The 20,953-nt window shown below is 39.1% G+C and overlaps 1 protein-coding gene across 4 annotated transcripts in view; it reads left to right on the top strand.

The window, feature by feature from the left end:
* The window catches only part of SLC35F2 (solute carrier family 35 member F2), a 53,000-nt gene extending 32,380 nt beyond the window's left edge, over nt 1–20,620 (top strand). For 2 of the 4 annotated variants that reach the window (XM_011368142.2, XM_011368144.2), the window contains 7 exons: nt 4,904–5,079; nt 6,989–7,116; nt 10,690–10,849; nt 11,698–11,854; nt 12,355–12,407; nt 15,145–15,299; nt 19,571–19,813. In XM_011368142.2, the coding sequence (XP_011366444.1) occupies nt 4,904–5,079; nt 6,989–7,116; nt 10,690–10,849; nt 11,698–11,854; nt 12,355–12,407; nt 15,145–15,299; nt 19,571–19,756 (1,015 nt within the window). In that variant the 3' untranslated portion in view covers nt 19,757–19,813. Of the gene's footprint in view, nt 1–4,903; nt 5,080–6,985; nt 7,117–10,689; nt 10,850–11,697; nt 11,855–12,354; nt 12,408–15,144; nt 15,300–19,570 lie in introns of all 4 variants that reach the window. The other 2 variants (XM_023535377.1, XM_023535378.1) reach the window with 2 other exon arrangements.
* The last annotated feature ends 333 nt before the right edge of the window (nt 20,621–20,953 follow it).

Below are 20,953 nucleotides of genomic sequence, written 5' to 3'. Positions count from 1 at the left end.
TTGTAGGTCCTTGTTTTTTTTTTTTTTTTTTTTTTATCACATTGAATATTTTGTGCCAATCCCTTCTGGCCTGCAAAGTTTCTCTTGAGAAATCAGCTGACAGTCATATGAGAGCTCTTTTGTAAGTAACTTGCTACTTTTCTCTTGCTGCTTTTAGGATTCTCTCTTTGTCTTTAACCTTTGGCATTTAAATTATGATGTGTCTTTGTGTGGGCCTGTTCGAGTTTATCTTGTTTGGGACTCTGCGCTTCCTGGACTTGTAAGTTTATTTTCTTCACCAGGTTACGGAAGTTTTACATCATTATTTCTTTAAATAGGTTCCCAGTCTTTTGTCCTCTCTCTTCTAATTCTGGTACCCCTGTGATACAAATGTTGTTATACTTGACATTGTCCCAGACATCTCTTAAACTTTTCTCATTTAAAAATTTTCTTTTTCCTTTCGTAGCTCATATTGGGTGTTTTCTGCTACCTTGTCTTTTGAGGTGCCGATTCGAACCACTACTTCATCTCATTTGCTCATGATTCCTTCTAGTGTATTCTTCATTTCAGTTATTGTAGTCTTCATTTCTGAGTCCTTCTTTTTTTATGGTTTCTATGTCCTTATTTATGCTTATGATCTTTTTGTTGAAGTTCTCACTAAGTTCATCTATTCTTCTCCTAAGTTCATTGAGCATCCTTATAACCAGTGTTTTGAACTCTATCAGGTAGGTTGCTTGCCTCCATTTTATTTAGTCCTTTTTTCTGGAGTTTTCTCATGTTCTTTCATCGGGACATGTTTCTTTGTTTTCTCATTTTCGCTGCCTTTCTGTTCATTTCTATGTATTAGGTAGATCTGCTATTTCCCCCAGTCTTGGTTGGTGGCTTTATGTAGTAGATGCCCTGTGTGGCCCAGTGCTGCATTCTCCCTGGTCACCTGTGTCGGGTGCTCTAGGAGTGTCCCTTATGTGGGTTGTCTGTGCTCTTATGTTGTAGTTAAGCCTTGCTTGTTGTTGGCACGTCTGTAGGTAGGACTGATTGGCTGACTGGCTGTGAGGATTGGCCATGCCCACAGCATATGAGCTGCTGTGTGTGGGCTGACCCCATGGAATGGGATTCACCCCAGCAGGCTCATGTGTCTGTTGAGACCACGCTTTGGGTGTGCTGCTTGTGGGGCTAATTGGGTGATGCTCTATTGTGGTCTGAAGCTGGCCTTGGGATGTGTTGGTTCTGGGGCTCCTTGGGAGGGGTTCCCACATAGGCCAAGGTCAGCCTCTGCCTGTGACCAGCCCAGGGCTACCTTGTAGGAGCTACAAAGCTATTTGTGGTTGGTCACTGCTTGTGCTGGACCTGGAGTTGCATGAGAGAGGCCACGCTGCGAACCGAGGTTGACAGCTACCAATACAGGGTCTGGGATAGCTCAGCAAAATGCCCAGGGTACTCTGAAGCCTGAGACTGCTTGCTGGCAGCCTGTAATGCTAAGCTGATGAAAGAGCCTCTGGCGGTACTTGAGTTAGGTGAGGTTGGGTCCCATGGAGTCACCAGGGTGGGGTGAGTGGTGTTTACCAGGTTAATGCTTTTTCACCAATTCTAAGCCTAGCTACTCAAGAAAGTCTCAGATCACTCTGAGGCCAGCCACCGCCTTCCTTGGGCCTGCAGACCCCCGAGATTTGTCCAAGAAAGACTTCAGTTTGGGTCGAGACTGGTTGCCTACCAGTGAAAAGTGTCTCTGGTGGCGCTCAAGCCGAGGCTGGCTGTTTACTGCTGAGTCTCTTGCTACGTGTAGGGCAGAGCTGGTTGTCCAGCCACCAAAAGTTCCTCCGGTGGTGCGTGCGTTGGGTGGGGTCCTAGGGCGTCACCAGGGTGGAGCCAGCTGTGTTCACCATACAGATTCAGAATCAGCTGTGTGCGGGGAGGGCTCAACACAGGAAAAATGGAGCCTGCCTGTGTGCTACACGAGAGGAGGGCTCAACGCAGTGATAATGGTGGTCGTCCGACTCTCTCTCTGAAGCTACACAACTCAGTCTTTTCATGTGTGTCTTTCGCACCTCCTGAGTTGTCGTCTTTCTGCCAGAGCCCATGGTGAGTGCCTGTGAGCGAGCGAGTCTGTGCATGGGCCCTTTAAGGGACGTCTGGGTTTCCAGGTTCCTTTTGTCTCACTCAAATGGTCGGAATCTCTGCTAATTTTAACAGCCAGGTTTTTGGGGACTCCTCTTTCTGGCACTGGAACCTGGGCTGGCTGGGGAGCTTGGTGAGAGGTTGGGGCCCCTTACTCCTCAGGTTGGACCTCTGTAGCCAAGATTTCTCTCTTGATTCTCGACTGCCACATGCGGGTGTGGGACCAGCCCGTTTCTTGTGTGCGCCCTTCCTACCAGTCTAAATGTGGCTTCTTCTTTATATACTTAGTTATAGGAATTTTGTTCTGCTAGCCTTCAGATGGTTCTCCAGGTTGACTGCTCTATAACTTAGTTGTAATTTTATCGTGGTCATGGGAGAAGGCAAGAACAGCGTTTACTTACGCCACCATCTTGTCTGCAACTTTCCTCTCTGCAGGTTTGTCACTGTAGTAGAAGTGACTGTTTGTCACTTGACTTCTTTCTTAAAATGTTTTTCCGCTCTTAGCTTCTGTGTCATGACACTATCATAATTTGTCTTTCTCTGACTATGGCACTTCATGCTTATATTTGAACATATATAGTAATTTCTTTATCCATTTACATTCATTCAAATCTTTATTGAGTGACAACAAAATACAGGTACTAAATATGTAGTGGAGAGCAAAACAGATATAGTCTAACTTTCTGAAATCCAGAATTTCAACCTTGTATTTGTTATCTATTGCTGTGTAACAAATTACTACAAACTTAATGGCTTAAAACAACACGCATTTATTGTCTCACAGTTTTTATGGATAAGGCATCTGGGCATGGCTGAGCTCTGCCCTTTGCTTGAGGGTTTCTCACAAGCTGTAATCAGGGTGTCAGCCAGGGCTGGGGTCTCATTTGAAGCCTTGACTGGGGAGGGATCTGCTTCCAAGCTCATGATGGTTTGTCAGGTTTCATTTCCTTGTGGACTGCTGGATTGAGGGTCTTAATTCCTTGCTGATTGTTGGCCAGAGGCCGCCCTCAGTTCCTTGCTATGTGGGCCTCTTTATGTGGCAGCTTGTTTCAGAGCCAGAAAGGAAGAGAATCAATAGAGATACTTGGCCAGCAAGATGGAAGTTATAACCTCATGTAATATATTCATGGAAATGACATCTTATAATTTTTATTGAATTCTTATGGTTAGAAGCAAGTCACAGATCCTACCTACACTCAAGAGGAGGAGATTACATGGGGGCAAACATACCGGGAAGCAAAGATTTATTTATCGGCCGTCTTAGAGTCTACCTATCACAAACCTCTTGTTGTTCTTCCCTTTGATGTTCCAGCCACTTCAATTTCTATTGCTCTAAGATTGAACTCACTATTCTTCTCTTGCCTAAACCTACATCTTGTCTTGTTTTCCTTGTTCTGGACAGCAGCCTCATATCCGTCCATTCACCTAGTCTAGAAACCCAGAGGTCATTTTCAGTACCTCCTCCTGAAATGTATTGGGTTACTAGGCCCTGCGGAGTCCTTCATATCATTCTCTACTTTCCATTCATACTGACATGGCTTTAGTTCAGATCTCTCTTTGGTCTGGGTCATTATACTAGCCTTCTAACTGACTTCTCTGCCTAGATTCCCTTCTCATCATTCCTTCTCATAACCGTCGGAGTTACTTTCATAAATCCCTCTGTTTAGAAACCTTCATGGCTCCCAGCCATCTTTGGCTTAAAGGCCTAACTTCTCAGTGTATCATTCAAAACTTTACAATCCGGCCTCAGCCTAACTATTACAAGCTTCTTGCCCACCACTCTCTGCTATTGCCCTTATGCCCCAGGCACACTGGGCCACTTGGTGTTTCCTGAGCCCACCCCTGCATGTTTGTGCCTCTGCATTTGGTTCTAGTTATTTATTCCTTAATTACCTTTTCCCTACTTCTTCCTCAAGAAATCTTTTATATACTTCCAAATCTGCCCGAAAAATTACTTCTTGCATGAAACCTTTTCCAATTTCCCCCTGCCCACTAACGCCCTCGCTCAGAATTTAATCAGTAGCACCTGTGTGCTCTCTTTGTGCTTGGCTTGCATCACTCTTACATGACTGCTGTTTTGTAGTTTGTTGTCTGCTGTTTTCTAGTTGGTGGTTAAGGTGCCTCTCTCCTTTAAAACGCCAAAGGGCAGAGTCTTGGTCTTATACTTCTGTGGATCTAAAGTGCCAGCTTCTAGAGCAGAGTCGCAATCCTGGCCGCACAGTGGAATCACCTGGGGAGCTTTCAACATCACCGATGCCTAGGAACCACCCCCAGAGATGATGGTGTCATTGGTTTCAGGTGCAGCCTGATGTAGGCATTTTGAAAAGCTCTGATTCTAACATGCAGGTAACACTGAAAGCCACTTCTAGCTGAATAAGGAGAGACTCTGGGAGAATGAAAGGAGGCGAACATGTTAAACATTTAATGAATAGGAAGACTTTAAAACTAGGGTTAAAAATCACACACACATAAAACATATGTACACACACTCATTTCAAATAGTATATGACATAGCTAAGTTATCAAAACGATCTCTAAATGGATGGTCAATGAAATAGGGGAGTATATATTTTTGTGGTAATGAGGGGAAATTGGAAACGTAAATGTAGTCTCTCAAAATCCAGCACTTTAATTTTTATGCATGTAAAGTAAGCAATAAAACGAAATAAAGAACCACCTGAAATAATTAGCAATTCTCTTCTTACTGAGCACTAAAGTGTGTGTTGTGTGTGCTCTGCGTGTTGTGCATTTGTGTCAAAGGATGGTTGTTACACTTCAAATTATTCTGATTTCCTTCTTTACTTTCTAGGAATATTTTGAAAACAATTGCCCTGGGTCAGATGTTGTCCCTATGTATATGTGGAACAGCCATCACCAGCCAGTATTTGGCAGAAAAATACAAAGTGAACACTCCCATGCTTCAGAGTTTTATCAACTATTGCTTGCTGTTTCTAATTTATACAGTGATGCTGGCATTTCAATCAGGTATGTCAAATGTAGGAATTGACCTTTTCAACAAATTATTGTCATAAAAATTTTTGGCTTCTAGACGTTTGAAAAATAAAACATGACGTAAAACTAAGAACAAGAAACGTGCTGTTTTTATAAAAGTTATTAGAAAATTATGACATCTCTGAATTCCATGAAAGTAGCAATTAGAAATTTATGTATAATCTCTTAAGTTGTTGATTAAAATAAGTAGCACCAAACTTTAACAGTAGAAGTTGTCAAAAAAGTGTAAATGCCATTACAAATTAGGTTTTTTATTTTTTCCCTGTGGTTGATAAAATTGAGAGACAGTATTAAAAACAAAGTCTAGAACCTCACTCTCTGAAATACCTGTTTTTAACTAAGTGCAGAATGCTAAACTGGAGCTTCAGTTGCATGTAGAACAAGTCTATGTTGTCAGAGAAACAAAGACAAGGAATTGCCAAGGAATTAACATCTTTATCACTGGCTAGTTAAGTTGTTTTAGAATCATTATAGAATGATCATTTCTTACTAGCTACACAAAAATGGGAAAAACTAGATTCTGACACATTTTTGTGCTAGGCGTTATTTAACTTGTTTAGATTTGTTAACTCATTGAAACCTCCCAACAACTCAAGTGAGTATTGTTATCACCCCCACTTTACAGATGAACAAACTGAGACATGTGGCACTAAAATAACTTGCTCTAAGTCATCTAGGTAGTAACTAGTGGAGCCAGGATTTCATTCTAGGCAGCCAGCCCCAGAGCCCATGCTCTCATCACCACTCTGCATTAGAGGCTCCTGTTTATGATGACAACCATCATCCCTGCAAGATAATAAGAGTATGGTATTATAAAATGAGTTAAATGAGATTGAATTTAGGAATGTGAAGACAATGGGTAACCCAAATCGATTGAGAAGGTGCAGTGCTTCCATTTTCATCATCTTTATGGCATATAATAAAATCACCAATGTGGTGTTTGCTAATCCTCTTTTAATATGAACCTTAAAGCATCACTGGTATTCCTATGTGTAAGTATAAACTTATTTTTGAAAGAAAATAGAAGCCAGTTGTGGGAGAGCGGAAACCATCTGAAGGGGAATGAACCAAATTTGGCAAAAGCTTTGACTGGTACGTGGTTAATAGCCCCGGACTTTGCTTTCTCTGTAAGCACTGGCCTTTAGGAAGTCAGTACATCCGTAAGGGATGGTTGTTAGGTGCCTTCCATGCCATCTCATGTTGAAAAAGACTATGTTTTCAAGATGTTACTGCTAATTGGGTTTTAATGATAATTATCTGGTTATGATTCACACTACCTTTATTTCCTTGGAGGTTATAAAGCCAACTCCATATCTCCTGTGATGCTAGATTCTCCAAAGAAATGAATCACAGTTATCTTGAATAAATAGAATTTGGAGAATAAAAGGTGTTTCTTCAGTGGCGCCACTAAGTCTTTTTTCCAAACTTATCACTGTCTTAATTTTCTCTTGAGATCAAATCTCTTCCAAAAGAATGGCCACATCCCAGAGTATCCTTTGAAGAAGCCCATGAATGGAGGTTAAATAACCAATTCATAAGAAAACATTCATTTCCTAGGATAATCTGCAGCTTGTCAGGAATGGCAACATCATCCAAACTCATATCTGGACATTTATATTTCTGTTACAATTAGAAAAGAAATTTAACCATGTTTTTCCTACTTACTTTCTCTCTGGTGCTTTCATCGAAAGCTTAGTCTGTGATAACACCTTAGCTTGGGTCTCATACTACAAAAATCTGACTGCTGAACGGTTGTAGAAATTTGAGTTATGAGTAATGGCAATTGAGAGGGGTCACATGCAAAATATACAATAAACCCCAAATTAACATGCATGGCATCGTTTTTAAGTAACGTGTACTAACCCACATTTCTTTCAAGCAGGCAGTGATAACCTTTTATACATCTTGAAAAAAAAATGGTGGAAGTACATCCTGCTAGGTCTAGCCGATGTGGAAGCCAATTACCTGATTGTCAGAGCGTACCAGTATACGACTCTAACCAGTGTCCAGGTAAGAGGAAGTCCTCTGGCCAATATGGATTTTACAGCTTTAAAGAGAAGCTGAACTCACACCTGAACTAACATACGTTAAGCTAATTTTATTGAAAACCTGTTCATTTGAAGAGAACCCAAACACAGGTGGATGCAGCCTGTTTTCCAGAGGAGCATCTGTGCTAATGAGTGAGGTTTCCGGGAATTAGTGAAAATGTATCCAAGTTAATCAGTTCCCAAACTGCAAATGCTGTAGCAGATTAGAACAGTTTCTACCAAAATAAGCACAAATATTTAGTTGGCAATTGATGCTGTGATGTTGACAAGAGTTCTGTTTTACGCATAGCTTAAACGTGGCTTACAAAGTGGGTGTACCTTTGTGCTACAGAAAAGTCGGAGGTTTGCAAGTGAAGTAGATATGCAAGACAAAGGAGCGGTTGGAAGGAACCTACTAAACATCTTGGGTACAAATGGTAGTCAGAGGCAAAACTTACATCCTTATTCCTTTATTAGGTTTTTTCTTGCTGGATTGAAGGTAAAATGTTCTGTTATGAACAAGATGAAAAGCAATACTTTTCATCTTGGTGGAGTTGAGGAAGATGGATTCAATCGTCTTACTGTTAGCCAACTATGGGATGTATCAAAACACTGACTCACCGTGTCTGACAACGAAATGTTTTATAAATGGAGGTGAAAGTGAGATAGACTTCATTGCCAGGTTTAGACTTCACAGTTTATTGAATTTATAACTTTGATGCAGTGCTTTTTTTACTATATAAAACAGAGATGTTCTTATTTGATCTCCAAATTATAGGAATGTGGAAAAATTGAAGTGAGATTAGACTTATTTCACTTAGAAAAGATAGAATTGATGAAAATTCAGTAGTTTTCCAATGTGAATATACATTCGATGCTATTATTACCAGAATGCGTTTTATTAAATATGTTCTTTTCTGTAACATTGTTTTAAGCATAGACCTCAGCAAACCTTTTGGTTTTTGACTGACATGGGTTTAAAAGCACAGATAAGGAATATTTGTTAACAGATATTCTAGGAGATACATGAAAAACGCAGAATTTCATAATAATTACAACCAGGAGTTACCTAGAGGATGAAGTTCATCACAAATGGGATTAAGTATACATTTAAAAAGGGTAATGAGGGTATAAGTATGTAGGAAATATCATTTTTATAGTCACATCTACTCTTATAATTTCACATACAATTTAATTACTTGATTACAATTTCCAGAAACTTTGATCTCTGACTAATGATGATTAGAAGTTCTGAATCGGTGCAAGGCATAAACATAAAGGCTTTGTTAAACAGAACACTTATAGTTGAGTTTTTGTGACTGAGGTTCATGCTTTACACTATCAATAATTTCTTTCATCCTAGCCTCTTAGAAAAAGTTATGTACTTACAGTTTTAGCAAGGAGAGTATTTTTAAAAAGGCATCTAAAAACTAGAGCTCCCTTCAGCAGTGGAGAGTGCCTGTCGGTGGAATTCTTTTAGCTTATTCTCTAGTAAGTCTCTGGCCTGGGTAACCCGAAAGGGTGGAAGTTGGAATTTGATGGTCTTTGAACCTCCTTCTTAAGGATTCCTTCAAAGATTCTGTATTTACAACTAGTAATATAGTTTACACAAAGTTGATGATGTGGCCATTGGCATCCCCTGGCCTAGGTATCTACTCATGTCTCCTTCCACTTTACTGCCACATGTTTGTCACCCACAGTTGACTTCTCTCTTATGCTACTCTATCCTTTCTAGAATGCAGCCCTTTCTGAAGCATCCCTTCTCCATTCTCTAATGCCTAATTCGATTTTACTTTCTCTTCTATACTCCATTGTATCTCTAATAAAGTCTAACTCAGTTTTATACCTAACTCAGTTTTATGCCTCCCTCACGCCTCAGAGTCTGGCTTAGTACTTTGCATACTGTGACTATTCGAAGATTAAGTTAAATAGAGAGACTCTTAGAAATGAAAGCATCAAAGAGAAGACATCTGTCACCAAGAATACATTTTAAAAGGTGATTCAGTGTAGATAAATGACAATGTGATAGATGTCAGACAAGTCTTAGAATTTTAGAGTTGGAAGCGACTTGTGAAATCATTTGGTCTGATATCTTCATTTCATATTTTGACTCAGATGATGACTGGCTGGAGATCACACAGCTGGTCAGAGGCCTGAAGCCTCCAGAACTCTTACCATGACATAGGCAGCTCCCTTATATGGCCACTCATTGTCCACCAAAAATTGTTAAAAAGAGAGCAAATTTAAGTTTCATTTTAAGACACAATTTGAGGATGGGATGTCTCCTGTGAGAGTTTTTAGAGTTACTTATTCCACTTTTTTGTGTTTAAGGAATGTAGTTCAGATTTTGTTAAGTCATTATGGCAGGATCCCTGCTGGTGTCTTCTGGGACTAGCTATTATCATTTGCATTGTTTAATGCTTTGTTATTCAGGCAGGCTCGATAAAGCATTTAGGAGATTAGAGTTCTGCAGCTGGAATAAGTAACAAGGCAAGGTGCCCATTCCTGCACATGGTGCTCAGCTCCAGTAATGACATTGCAGTGAAAGGCAATCAGTAAACAACTTTGGACAGGATCAAACAGGCTGCTGGAGATTTAGGGGCCGGCCTTGTCCAAGATTAAACCGATACAGAGAGAATCAGGGACAAGGTTAAAAGAAGAACAAAGTGAGCAATAAAACAGCAGACTTGGAAATATTATTAGTATAAAGAATATATTTTATCTTTGACTGCTTTATGAAATTTGTGAAGAATTGAGTGAATGAAATCCCTTTCCTTTATTTTACAAATGATTTTGGATTTGCTATAATCTTGGCACCTTTAATCCCCCTGCCTTTCAGACTGGCAATATCAAGAGTGTAGCAAGTATTTTCTGGACCCAGGATCAACAGGCAATGGAGGAGTATATGGTGCAGATGAGCAAGAGTATTTGCTGTGAGCAAGTGTCTGTTTTACATGGTGTAGCTGGATGACATTTTGTTAAGGAGATGGTGCCTGTTTGCTTTGTCATAATAACCAGTACTTTTTGTAGCTCTTAGCCCAGTTGCAGTTGATATCTAGTTGTGCGATTATTCATTCAATGTCTAGCCTTCTGTATGCTCCCGAGGGCAGGGCTTGTGTCTCTCTTGTTCTCTTCTATTTTCCAGCTCCTCACAGGTCTCCCACATGCCAAGTGCTTAAATATTAGTTGACTGAGTGAATGGGTACATGCAGGAAGGAAAGTCTGCCCATTGGACTTAAAGATAGATGCAGGTGGGAGTGTAGAGGTACATTGCACAGGCCCTCGAGCAGAATTCCTGGGTTCAGCAGCCCTCCCTCTCACTTTTAACTATATGACTTTGGGTAACTCGTTTAACCTCTCTGTGCCTTTTTTTCCTTATGTGTAAAATGGGGTTTGCAGTTTCAATCTCATAGGATTGCTGTGAGGAGTTATTGAGTTAATCCAGGTACAGTGTTTAGTACAGGGCTCAATAAATACCAACTTCTGTTATTACTTAATTACTCATGTTTTAGCTAATGAGAGATGTTTTAAGCTGTTTGTTTCTCCTTCCATGCAGCTTTTGGATTGCTTTGGGATTCCTGTGTTGATGGCTCTCTCGTGGTTTATTCTTTATGCAAGATACAGAGTAATCCACTTCATTGCTGTGGCTGTCTGTCTGTTGGGTGTAGGAACTATGGTTGGTGCAGACATATTAGCGGGGAGGGAAGATAATTCAGGTAAGAATGTGTTACTTGTTTCTCCAGTTCAGTCAGAAAAAGATTTTGCTTAGGTTTTCACTTTTATTTTTCAAAGACAAATTAAAAGGCAGAAAACATGTCCTGGTTAACTGTCTTTTCAATATATTTTTAGATTTACTTGCTTCTGGTATTGTAACCTCTTCCACAAAGCACTCTTTATGTACCTATTTGCTCATAGTTCTTGTTCCTTTTTGTCACACTAGTTTTGTCTCATGAAAGAAGTTTCTTTATAGATTTGCAATAATCTTCTTTTGGCCCATGCATTTGGATTTGTTACTGGAAAACCTATTATAGATTTAAAAAAAAAAATCAAATAGAGACTCTGTGTCCACTGAATGATGGACTTTTTTCAGTCATTCTGTAGATTAAAACACTTTGATAGTCTCTGGATCAAAATTCTGACAATCAGTAGTATAAAAATCTCGATGGAGTCAATGATTTCACCCAATCTACAGGTGACTTCAATATCTGCTTTAAGAGAGAAATTATCTTGTTTACCTAGCTTCTTTTCCTTTAGTTTTCAATTAATTGCCTTCAATAAATTTCATTAATTTCTCATGTCATAGAATCATTTTGTGAGGCCTTAAATTATGGCATATACCACCATCTCCTAGTCTCTTACTCTCTGGAGGAATCAAAATAAGAAAAATTACAGAAGAATTGTGCCGGGAAGTGAGATCAAGTGTCTTTAAACTTCTGGAAAGTGGGTTTCTCCTTCCATAAAATCTTAACATTAAGTAAACATGAGTCAGATAAACTCCTGGAAGCAAGCTAGAGAGATTACCCTATTAACAATGTGTTCCTTTTTGTGGCTTGTCTTCCTGTAGGTAGTGATGTACTGATCGGTGACGTCTTGGTCCTTCTTGGGGCTTGCCTCTATGCCATTTCTAATGTGTGTGAAGAATACATTGTGAAGAAGCTGAGCAGACAGGAATTTTTAGGAATGGTGGGCTTGTTTGGAACAATTATCAGCGGCATACAGCTGTAAGAGTCTAAAATTTTCCTTAACAAAAAAACCCAATTATATCATTGATGAAAACTTTCCAACTACTAATATTCAGTGTTTATTTGGTCCAAATTCACATTTGAGATCAGTAACTTGCTAAATATAGCAGAGGATTTTTGAAATGTCAAGAATTAGGCATCATATTTTTATATATGTGGTACAGGCATTACCAGTGAAGACTTTCTTTTTCAATTATTTACTGAAAATATTAACTTCCTATTAAAAGGAAAAACCTGTCTTTCTCCTATAGCTGATTACTATTGAAGAGTGCTTCTGAGGGAGTCAAATATGTGTTTATAGACTCCTTTAATTTTATTCTTAGTAGTTTTTATGAAAAAGACAGTTATTTTTATATTTTAAGAAAAATTCAAAAGTCAATATAATTCCTCACCTTATCTAAAGTGTAACAACTAAAATGCTTATAAAATAGTGAAAATTAATATATGGATCTCTCTGTGATCTCTTGTTTTAACCTTAGATTGTTTATGGAATATAAAGATATTGCCAGCATTCACTGGGATTGGAAAATTGGTATGTACATAAATGATAATTCTTTTTACTCAGTATCCTTTCCTCTAACTGACAAACGCACATCAAGAAATAAATACTAAAGAGGGAGAAAAAAATGGCATAGATGATAGAGGCTCTGTTCATCTCTCTGGATACCAAATCAAAGTTGTGACGGTAATAAGGAGCAGCAGCAAAGAAAAAAATCGCCTGGGATCTAGATGAACAAGCCATACAACTAGGGAGAAGTCCAGGAAATCACCCTGCAACGGCAGAAGGTTGGACAGGGCGAGGATGCAGGGCTGCCTGGTCTCTAGCAGCTGAGTGAGACGGAGGCTGCAGCAGTGGCAGCTGCCTCTGAAAGGGCCCGCGTCAGTGAGCGGATTTTTGTGGTGATGGACTGCTCGCTCTGAGCACCAGTGCCGATTCAGCTGCGCACAGCGGGCAGCAGGGACTTACAGGGAGACATTGTTGGAGTGAGGGCCGAGGCGAGACTCGCTCTGTACAGAAGTGCTCGCAGTATCCATTGTTCCCTATTGAATCCTCCCCGCTCCCAGTGCTCTACCCAAGCCACATCCAGGTATGCCCCTAGTGAGTCAGGTGCTCCTTAACTGAGACTCACACTGGAGGCAGCCTCGGTCCCTGGTGTGGCCTTTTGAGGCAACTATAAGCACAACATCTGTGGATTGCTTACTGAATCTTAACAGGTGGCCCCGGAGGGGTAGAGGCTTGGGCTAAGTTTGGCCTGCAGCTGAACCCCTCTCAGGACTGTGCCACATTTCACAAATCCACACTAATAAGACCAGAGACTTAGGAGCTTCGCTTAGTACATAGAAACAGACATGGAAAGGTAGTCAAAATGGAAAGACAAAGAAGCAGAAACCATGTGAAAGAACAGAACAGAGATCCAGATATAATGGAGTCAAGTAAACTAACAGATGCCCAGATCAAAACACTGGTTATCAAGATGCTCAATGAACTTTTGGGAAGTATAGATAAATTCAGTGAGAACTTCAACAAAGAGATAGAAAACATAAAAATGAAAATGGAAATTATAAAAGGGAACCAGTCTGAAATGAAGAACGCATTATCTGAGATGAGAAGTAAATGGAATAAACAAAGTGAATAAAGAAGAGGATCAAATGCCCTATCTAGAGGACAGGAAAGCCAATCAGGACACTCAATCAGAATGGCAAGAAAAAAGACGCAAGACTATAAAAATAAAGAGGATATGGGACACTATTAAGTCTCCAAATATTCATCCAATCTGCGTAACTGAAGAAAATCAAGATGTTGAATAGCTGTTTGAAGAAGTAATGATGGAAAAATTTCCTAACATGACTAAGGAAATGGACATAAAACCCCAGGAAGCTCAGAGAATTCCAAAAATCAGGGATCCAAAGAGGCCCACACCAAGACACATCATAATTAAAATGCCAAAGGTTAAATACAAAGAGAGAACATTAAAGGCAGCAAGAGAAAAGCAGATAGTTACCTCCAAGGGAGCCCCCATAAAACTGGCAGTGATTTCTCAATAGAAACTATGCAGGACAGAAAGGTGTGGCAAAAAATATTCGACAGGATGAAGACCCAGAGTATACAACCAAGAATAATTTATCCAGCAAAGCTATCATTTAGAGTTGAAAGACAGATGAAGAGCTTCCCAGGCAAAAATAAGCTAAAGGAATTTATCACCACCAAGCCAGTATTACAGGGAATGTTGGAGGGACTTCTTTAAGAAGAAAAAACATGTATTGAAAACAGGAATAAAGAATGATAACAACTACATTCCTATCAATAAGTACCTTAAATGGAAAAGAATTAAGTGCTCCAACCAAAAGAAAGAGTGGCAGAAAAGATAAGAAAACATGTGAAAAGGAAGGGGATCGGAAAAGATATTACTTTGATGGACCTCAAAGGTATTTAAGTCAGACAGAGAAAGATAAACACTATATGATTTCACTTATTTATCTAAGGGATAAAAAGAACAAACTAATCCAAAACAGACTCACAAATATAGTGCACAATTTGGTGTCGGACAGAGGGGAGGGGGTTTGGGGGCACTGGGAGAATGGGGTGAAGGGCTAAAGAAGTAGCTCATAGATGGTCACAGGGATGGGGAGCATGGCATAGGGAATGTATTTAGCATTAATACGTTGGGTAGGTGGAGGGTCAGGGGAGGGAGGGAGTAATTGGGATCGTTTTATGAACTATATAGATGTCTAGCCAATGTACTGTACACTTGAAACTAAATAAAAAAGAAAAGAAATAAATACTTCATTTTAATAATATTTAGGCAGTTTTGTGAAATCACAGAGTAATTCAGTACACAGAGAGCTACAGTGGTTTACACTGAGTTTCTCTGAGAACTTGTAAATGACTCTCCATAGAAGTTAATCATTAATCTTTACCTTCAAGAATAGCCTTTCTTTACTAGGAATTCTGAACAAGACTGACCTTGGTTACACTAGCTTTCAATTAGATCTGTAGTTCGAGTCCTCAGACATCTTGTGAAAGTTGTCTGCTTGACTATCTAACACCCTCTTGGATTTTTGAAGTCCTTCACCCACATCACATCTTGTTATTATTTTTTTCTGAGAGTTTTATATGTCTCATTTGCAATGCTGATGATAACAATGGGCTTTGCAGATCGTGTGCTAAAGGATCAGGGAATTTTATGTGGTAGCCAAGCCTTAAGCATTCTCATTTCTTACTATAACAATAGATATTTTTTTTCTTTCTTTCTTTTTTTTTAAAACAGCCTTGTTGTTTGTGGCATTTGCCCTCTGTATGTTTTGCCTGTATAGCTTCATGCCACTGGTGATTAAAGTTACTAGTGCCACTTCTGTCAACCTGGGCATCCTGACAGCTGACCTCTACAGCCTTTTCTTTGGACTCTTTCTCTTTGGCTATAAGGTAAGCAAATAGAAATCATGTTCAAATAAGAACACTTGGTTAGTCTAAAAGAAGTAGTGGGTTTCTTCAAGATTTTAGATCCAAAAATAAAACCTCTTTCTTTTGGCAAGAATTTCATTGAACAGTCCTCTCTCCTTTTGTTACTGCTTCTGAATTAGAAAAATGGCCCAAGTAAGAATTGCTCTTCTAGGGTTTTTCTAAAAGGTGCAATGCAGTGACTTCCTCTTTGGTATGGTCCATTCCAGGACACTAGTGTCTGGAAATGCTAATGCATGTTGCCCGGTGACAAGGAGTCCGAGAGCTACTGTTGACTTTGAGAGAACATCTAACCTAGGCTGGGCATTCTGAGCTTCTCCACCGCCCCCACCCCCCCACTCCCACTGCCATAGCTTTATTGAGGGATCATTGACATACAACGTTGTGTAAGTGTAAGGTGTATGACATGTTGATTTGATGATACACTCATATATTGCAAAGCCTTAGTATACAGATAAAAAGTCTGGAGTACCTGATGGACAGGAAGGGGAGATAGTTATATTATTGTGCATCTAGTGGTTGGAAAGGACTTTAAAAGTAATTCAGTCTGATGATTTTTTCAGACTTTTTCTGTCTCCACACCATCACAGCATTCACAAGTATCACCTACTCCCATCAGTAATAGCTGTGTGGTAATTCCAAGGGCAGTGGGATGGGAGGGAATGGATCAGTGTCAAGGGAAGCAGGAGAACGAATATAGCCTGTCCAAAGAATCTGATACACCTTTTCTTGTTTGAGTTGGGGAAATAAAGGCCCAGGGAGGTTATGTGCAATTAAGTGACTTCCCCTTAGCAGTTGGTTTGTTGTAAGGTCAAGACTAAATCTTAGTTATCAGTCTTACAGTTCTGTCTTCTTTCTACTGTACTTTTCTCCCTCTTTTCATTATTGAGATGTGAATCTCAAGTTTATGTATGAATTTAAAGTCTTACACATTAGAGAGAACTAAATAAGTAGATTTTTTTGTACTTCACAGCTAATTTGAAAACTCTTAGGACCTCAGTTCTTACACTTTTTGATTCAGGACCCTTTTTAGATGCTTAAAAATTGAGGACTGCAAGCCACTTATATCTTTGATTTATCATATTAGAATTTAAAACTGAGATATTTAAAAAATATTTATTAACTCGTTAAGAAAATAATAAATCATGTTAGCATAAAATGTTTTTTTTAAAAAACGATTTCCCCAGTTAAAAAGTTTAGCAAAAATGGCAATGATTTACATTTTTGTAAATCTCTTTAACGTATGGCTTAATGGAAAATAGCTGGATTCTCACATCTGGTTCTTCATTCTGCCTTGTGATGTCACATATCATGTATCCTCTGGAACATTCCATTGTGCACTTGTAAGAGAATGAAAGTGAAAAAGGCAAATAGCATCTTAGTATTATTATAATAAGAGTTTTGACCAGAAGTTCAATGTCATTTGATAGCTACTATAAGCAAAGAAAGCCCAAGAGCTCAACAGTACAACAATTTATGGCTCTGCTCACATGTGCTTTTTTATTTTTTAAACCAGACATACCGATTTAGCTTTAGTAGTTTAACTTTTACTTTTCCCTGATAATAAAATAAAGTCCACGGAGGAAGTAAGGTTAAAGAAATAAAAGCTTAAAGGTAAAAGTACATATGTTACTACCAAAGCTCCCTTAATGTAAATATTTGGTCTGTAAGTACTCTAACTTTAATATGAAAAAGCTCTTCTCTGTGTCACTTTTTGGCCACATGACTTTAAACTGTTATTTTCAAAATTGGAGCATACAAACTGTAAATTCCTTTCCAATTCTTTTGCTTTATGTTTCCTTGTCCCTGACTATCTAGCAGCTGACTCTTCTCTCAGATCAGATTTATCGCTTTTGGTCAAAAGTCATTTCAAGACTTAGGAGCAAAGAGCAGGTCAGTTGTGATCTTCAGAGTAAATTGAAACCATGGAAAACTGATCAGAGCATAAAGAAGATACTTAGCATATTACAAGTAGCTTTTAAAGACTAGAGTCATAAGTCCAACATATCACCATTTTTTTTTAAACTGTATAGTATCTAAAATAACTTTAGCTCTGATTTTTTGAAACAGACAGTTGAATAGAGATTAAAAAATTGCTACATCCATCTGTATCAGACTTTGCCTCCTTTGGAATTGATCTTGAGTAAATACCTATTAAAACAGAGTAGCCACGGAAACTTTATATATCCAGACACAAAGGGTAGAATTTAAATAAAGAAAAAAGGTAGGAGTCTCTAATTCAGGAGACTTACCTCACTCTCTCAGAATTTCTCTTTTCTAGTAAAGGTGTCTTGATTTAATCACCTGCCTTCTTAAGAGGGTCAAGATACTTTTTCTTTTAAACATTTAAAACCACCAAATCAAACAAGACATGTTTTGAATAAGTTATATAGGTTTTCTCACAGATAACAGTGAACATTTTATAGGAGAGCATGATAAAATATTTTATTATAAAATATAAAAGTTTAGGGTACTCTAAATAGCTTTAACTTCCCCCAATATTCTCTGAATCTTTTTTTTCCCAACAAACATTATTAAACACCAGCTATGTATTGGGCACTGTGTTGAGTATTGGATCCGAGAATTACAGCCAGTAGTAGGAAATTAGTTCGGTTGCTCAGCTCAACATTATCACTGGCTTTGCATCATCACTGAATCCAGTGAAGGCTGTTTTGCCTTGGAGACGGCTGTGGCTATTCCATTTCCTTAAAGTGAGTCCTAAGGGTTTAAGGTTAAGAAGTAATTGAGCATCTGTAAAAAATTATGTCGAAGCCAATGGTGACCCACAGAAGCCCACAGCTAGAGATGACCAGCAATCTACCTAATGATCATTTAAACTCTTATTTAGAACCAATGTCACAATAAATAAATAAATAGATAGATAGATAGATAGATAGATAAATAAATAAATCTGTCTAATTTAGTTTTTCCTTTTACCTTTGAGAGTGTATCTTGCTTTTTCTTCTCTCATCTTCTTTCTCTTCTTCAACCCATTCTGCTTTGTTATTGTTTTTCTCTGTTATCCCTCATTAAAACTTTTTTATTGGGCATACTATGAAATCTAAACTAACTTAAAAATAGTTATTGGCTTTAATAAAATAGCATGCCCCATTTTTAATTTTAAAATCAGGTTAGCAGAACCATTCATAAATTGTGTGTACTTGTTCTAACGGGGAAAAAAATTATCCTGGGCATTTAATTACACATTAGTTATGCTACATAGTTTCCCTAATTTTTACTACGCCATTCTTGGTCAGTCTTTTCTTATTCTCTTTCTGTGTTTTATTTTTCATACTGTTAGAAATATTAATTTCCTTAATAGTTGAACTTTTGTATGGATCCTCAGTTCAAATAAGAGCAAATATACAGAGTACTTATTATTTATTTAAACTTTGGGGTATGTCAGAGTGTCATTTTCAGCAAAAATGCACAATGAATTAGCATTCTGTCTTAATTGCATTTTGCTCTGGGTGGTTGTTTTTCAGGCCTAAAAAAGGGCAGGTTGGGGAAGGTCAGCAGGAACCCCATCCATCCTTATGGTGTGTCCATCACAACGCACTCTTGCTATAATCGCTCCTCTTAGGAGCAGAGAGGATAGGCGATGTTTCCTGCAGGGCTCCATTCTCTGTGATTGCCCTACTGGACCTTATACCAGTAACCTCTTCGGGCTTCAGACTCTTCTGAAAAAATGATGTCTTAGATTGTTTCCAGCTCTAAAAATCTGAGTCTGCTCAGTCTACCATAAATTTTACCATGGAACACTTACCTACAGAGACAAGATAATTTTATTGGAATAGCGTACATGAGGGGTGCTGACAGGTTGTCATATCTGTACATCCACCTTTGTTCTTTGGTCGGTCCTTTGCCCCTCTTTCTCATACCAGTATTGTAGCCTGTGGGTCTGTGTTGGGTTCTCTCACGGTATCCATGCTGGCCTTTTATTCCCTTCATTAAGTGGAACTAGTTAGGTGATAGGGTGCAGCTAGATTATCATAGAAAAAGGCAAAAGTTCTATTTCCTAGAGGAACCACTTGGCTGATGTGCCAGGTGATGTTGTCAGAGCCCAGGCATTCACCAGGCTGCACATATGGGAGGGTTTTGGGCCTTAGCATCTCCTTAGGCAACTTTCAGAAAAAAGATTATGAGAAGGTAACCCTAAAAGCACAGTTGGCAAAAGGCAGATGCAAAGGTGTGTATGTGAGGAGGGAGCATAATCCACAGTTCTTCTCTCCTAGTTTTCCGGGCTCTACATCCTGTCCTTCACTATCATCATGCTGGGGTTTATCCTGTACTGCTCCACCCCCACGCGCACAGTGGAGCCGGCTGAGAGCAGTGTGCCACCAGTTACCACCATTGGAATCGACAATCTGGGACTGAAGCTTGAGGAGAACCTCCAGGAGACCCACTCTGCTGTCTTGTAGCTGGAGAATGAGGCGCACACGCATACCTGAGGCTTCTTGGGAAATGAAGAGCAGTCACCAGGATAAAGCAGAGCCTGCTGACTGCTGAGGGGACACTTGGAAAATTATCAGACTCAGCACGATCACTCCAAAGCATTGGATTTGGATCCAGTGGTTAGATTTAACAAAAGAAATACAAAATAATGCATCAGAAGTAGAAATAGCAAAATAAAGCAGAGGCAAAGGCTAGGACTGCATTTCTGTGTGTTTGAGGACCAGTACCTATTAGTGTCAGAGAGACCAGGTGTGGGCCCTACCCTGAGGTCTTGGAGGCACAGGTGGGAAAGCAGGATGGGGCAGATACCCAGGTGTGAGCCAGCTTCAGAACAGGGCCTGAAAGCGGGCTGTCTAGGCCACGCTGGGTAGTCAGGAGTAGGGACTGTCTGTGATGGTTTTAGAATAGGTTTCCTCAGTTGATGACTTCTGGATTTTGTCATTCTGTGGCAGTCATTTTCCAAAAGCCACAGATGAGGTCTGGTGACTGTGTATGGCAGGAAAATGGGTAGGGCAGCATGGGTGAAATCCTGAGATGCAGGTGTGAGTACCATAGAAGCATTAAAGTGGGGTACAATAAACCTAGGAACTCTCTCTCAATTGTTAAAAGAGGATACTACACTGCTTCTTATCCAGTATTTATGTGCCATGAGATTTTTATACTTCAGTACAAAGTGTTACTAGGTAGATAGCATCATTACGATAGCACCTACCAGTATGCCACTATACAAATACTCTGTATGTAAACTTTTTTTTTTTTTGGTAAAAATATAATAAAAAAATTGAGGGTAAGTATTCATGTTATTAAAAGATTTTGATTTCATGAAAATATTCCCACTGTGGTTTCTTTGATTAACCAGTTCCCCTAGTAGATTTCAAATGACTTAATATATTCGAGATTTCTCCACATCCAACTTTTCAGAATCATGTCTTCTGTAAGATAAAACAAACCTGTCTATTTGGGGCTATGCCAGGATGGAGGGGAATTCAGAGTGAGCTCACAGATATAAACATATAAACAATAAACATATGAAAATTCTGAATTACCTTAATGTTTTTCTTTTTTTAAATTATTTTTTAGAATGAAATAATCTTCCATTCTCTGCAGCCAGTTAAAACTGATGCTTGTTTTTCATTTCCTACCCAATAACAACTGTCAATGAG

This window comes from Pteropus vampyrus, unplaced genomic scaffold (genome assembly GCF_000151845.1).
Source record: "Pteropus vampyrus isolate Shadow unplaced genomic scaffold, Pvam_2.0 Scaffold139, whole genome shotgun sequence".
Taxonomy (NCBI): Eukaryota; Metazoa; Chordata; class Mammalia; order Chiroptera; family Pteropodidae; genus Pteropus; species Pteropus vampyrus.
This window is presented reverse-complemented; position numbering and strand designations above follow the sequence as displayed.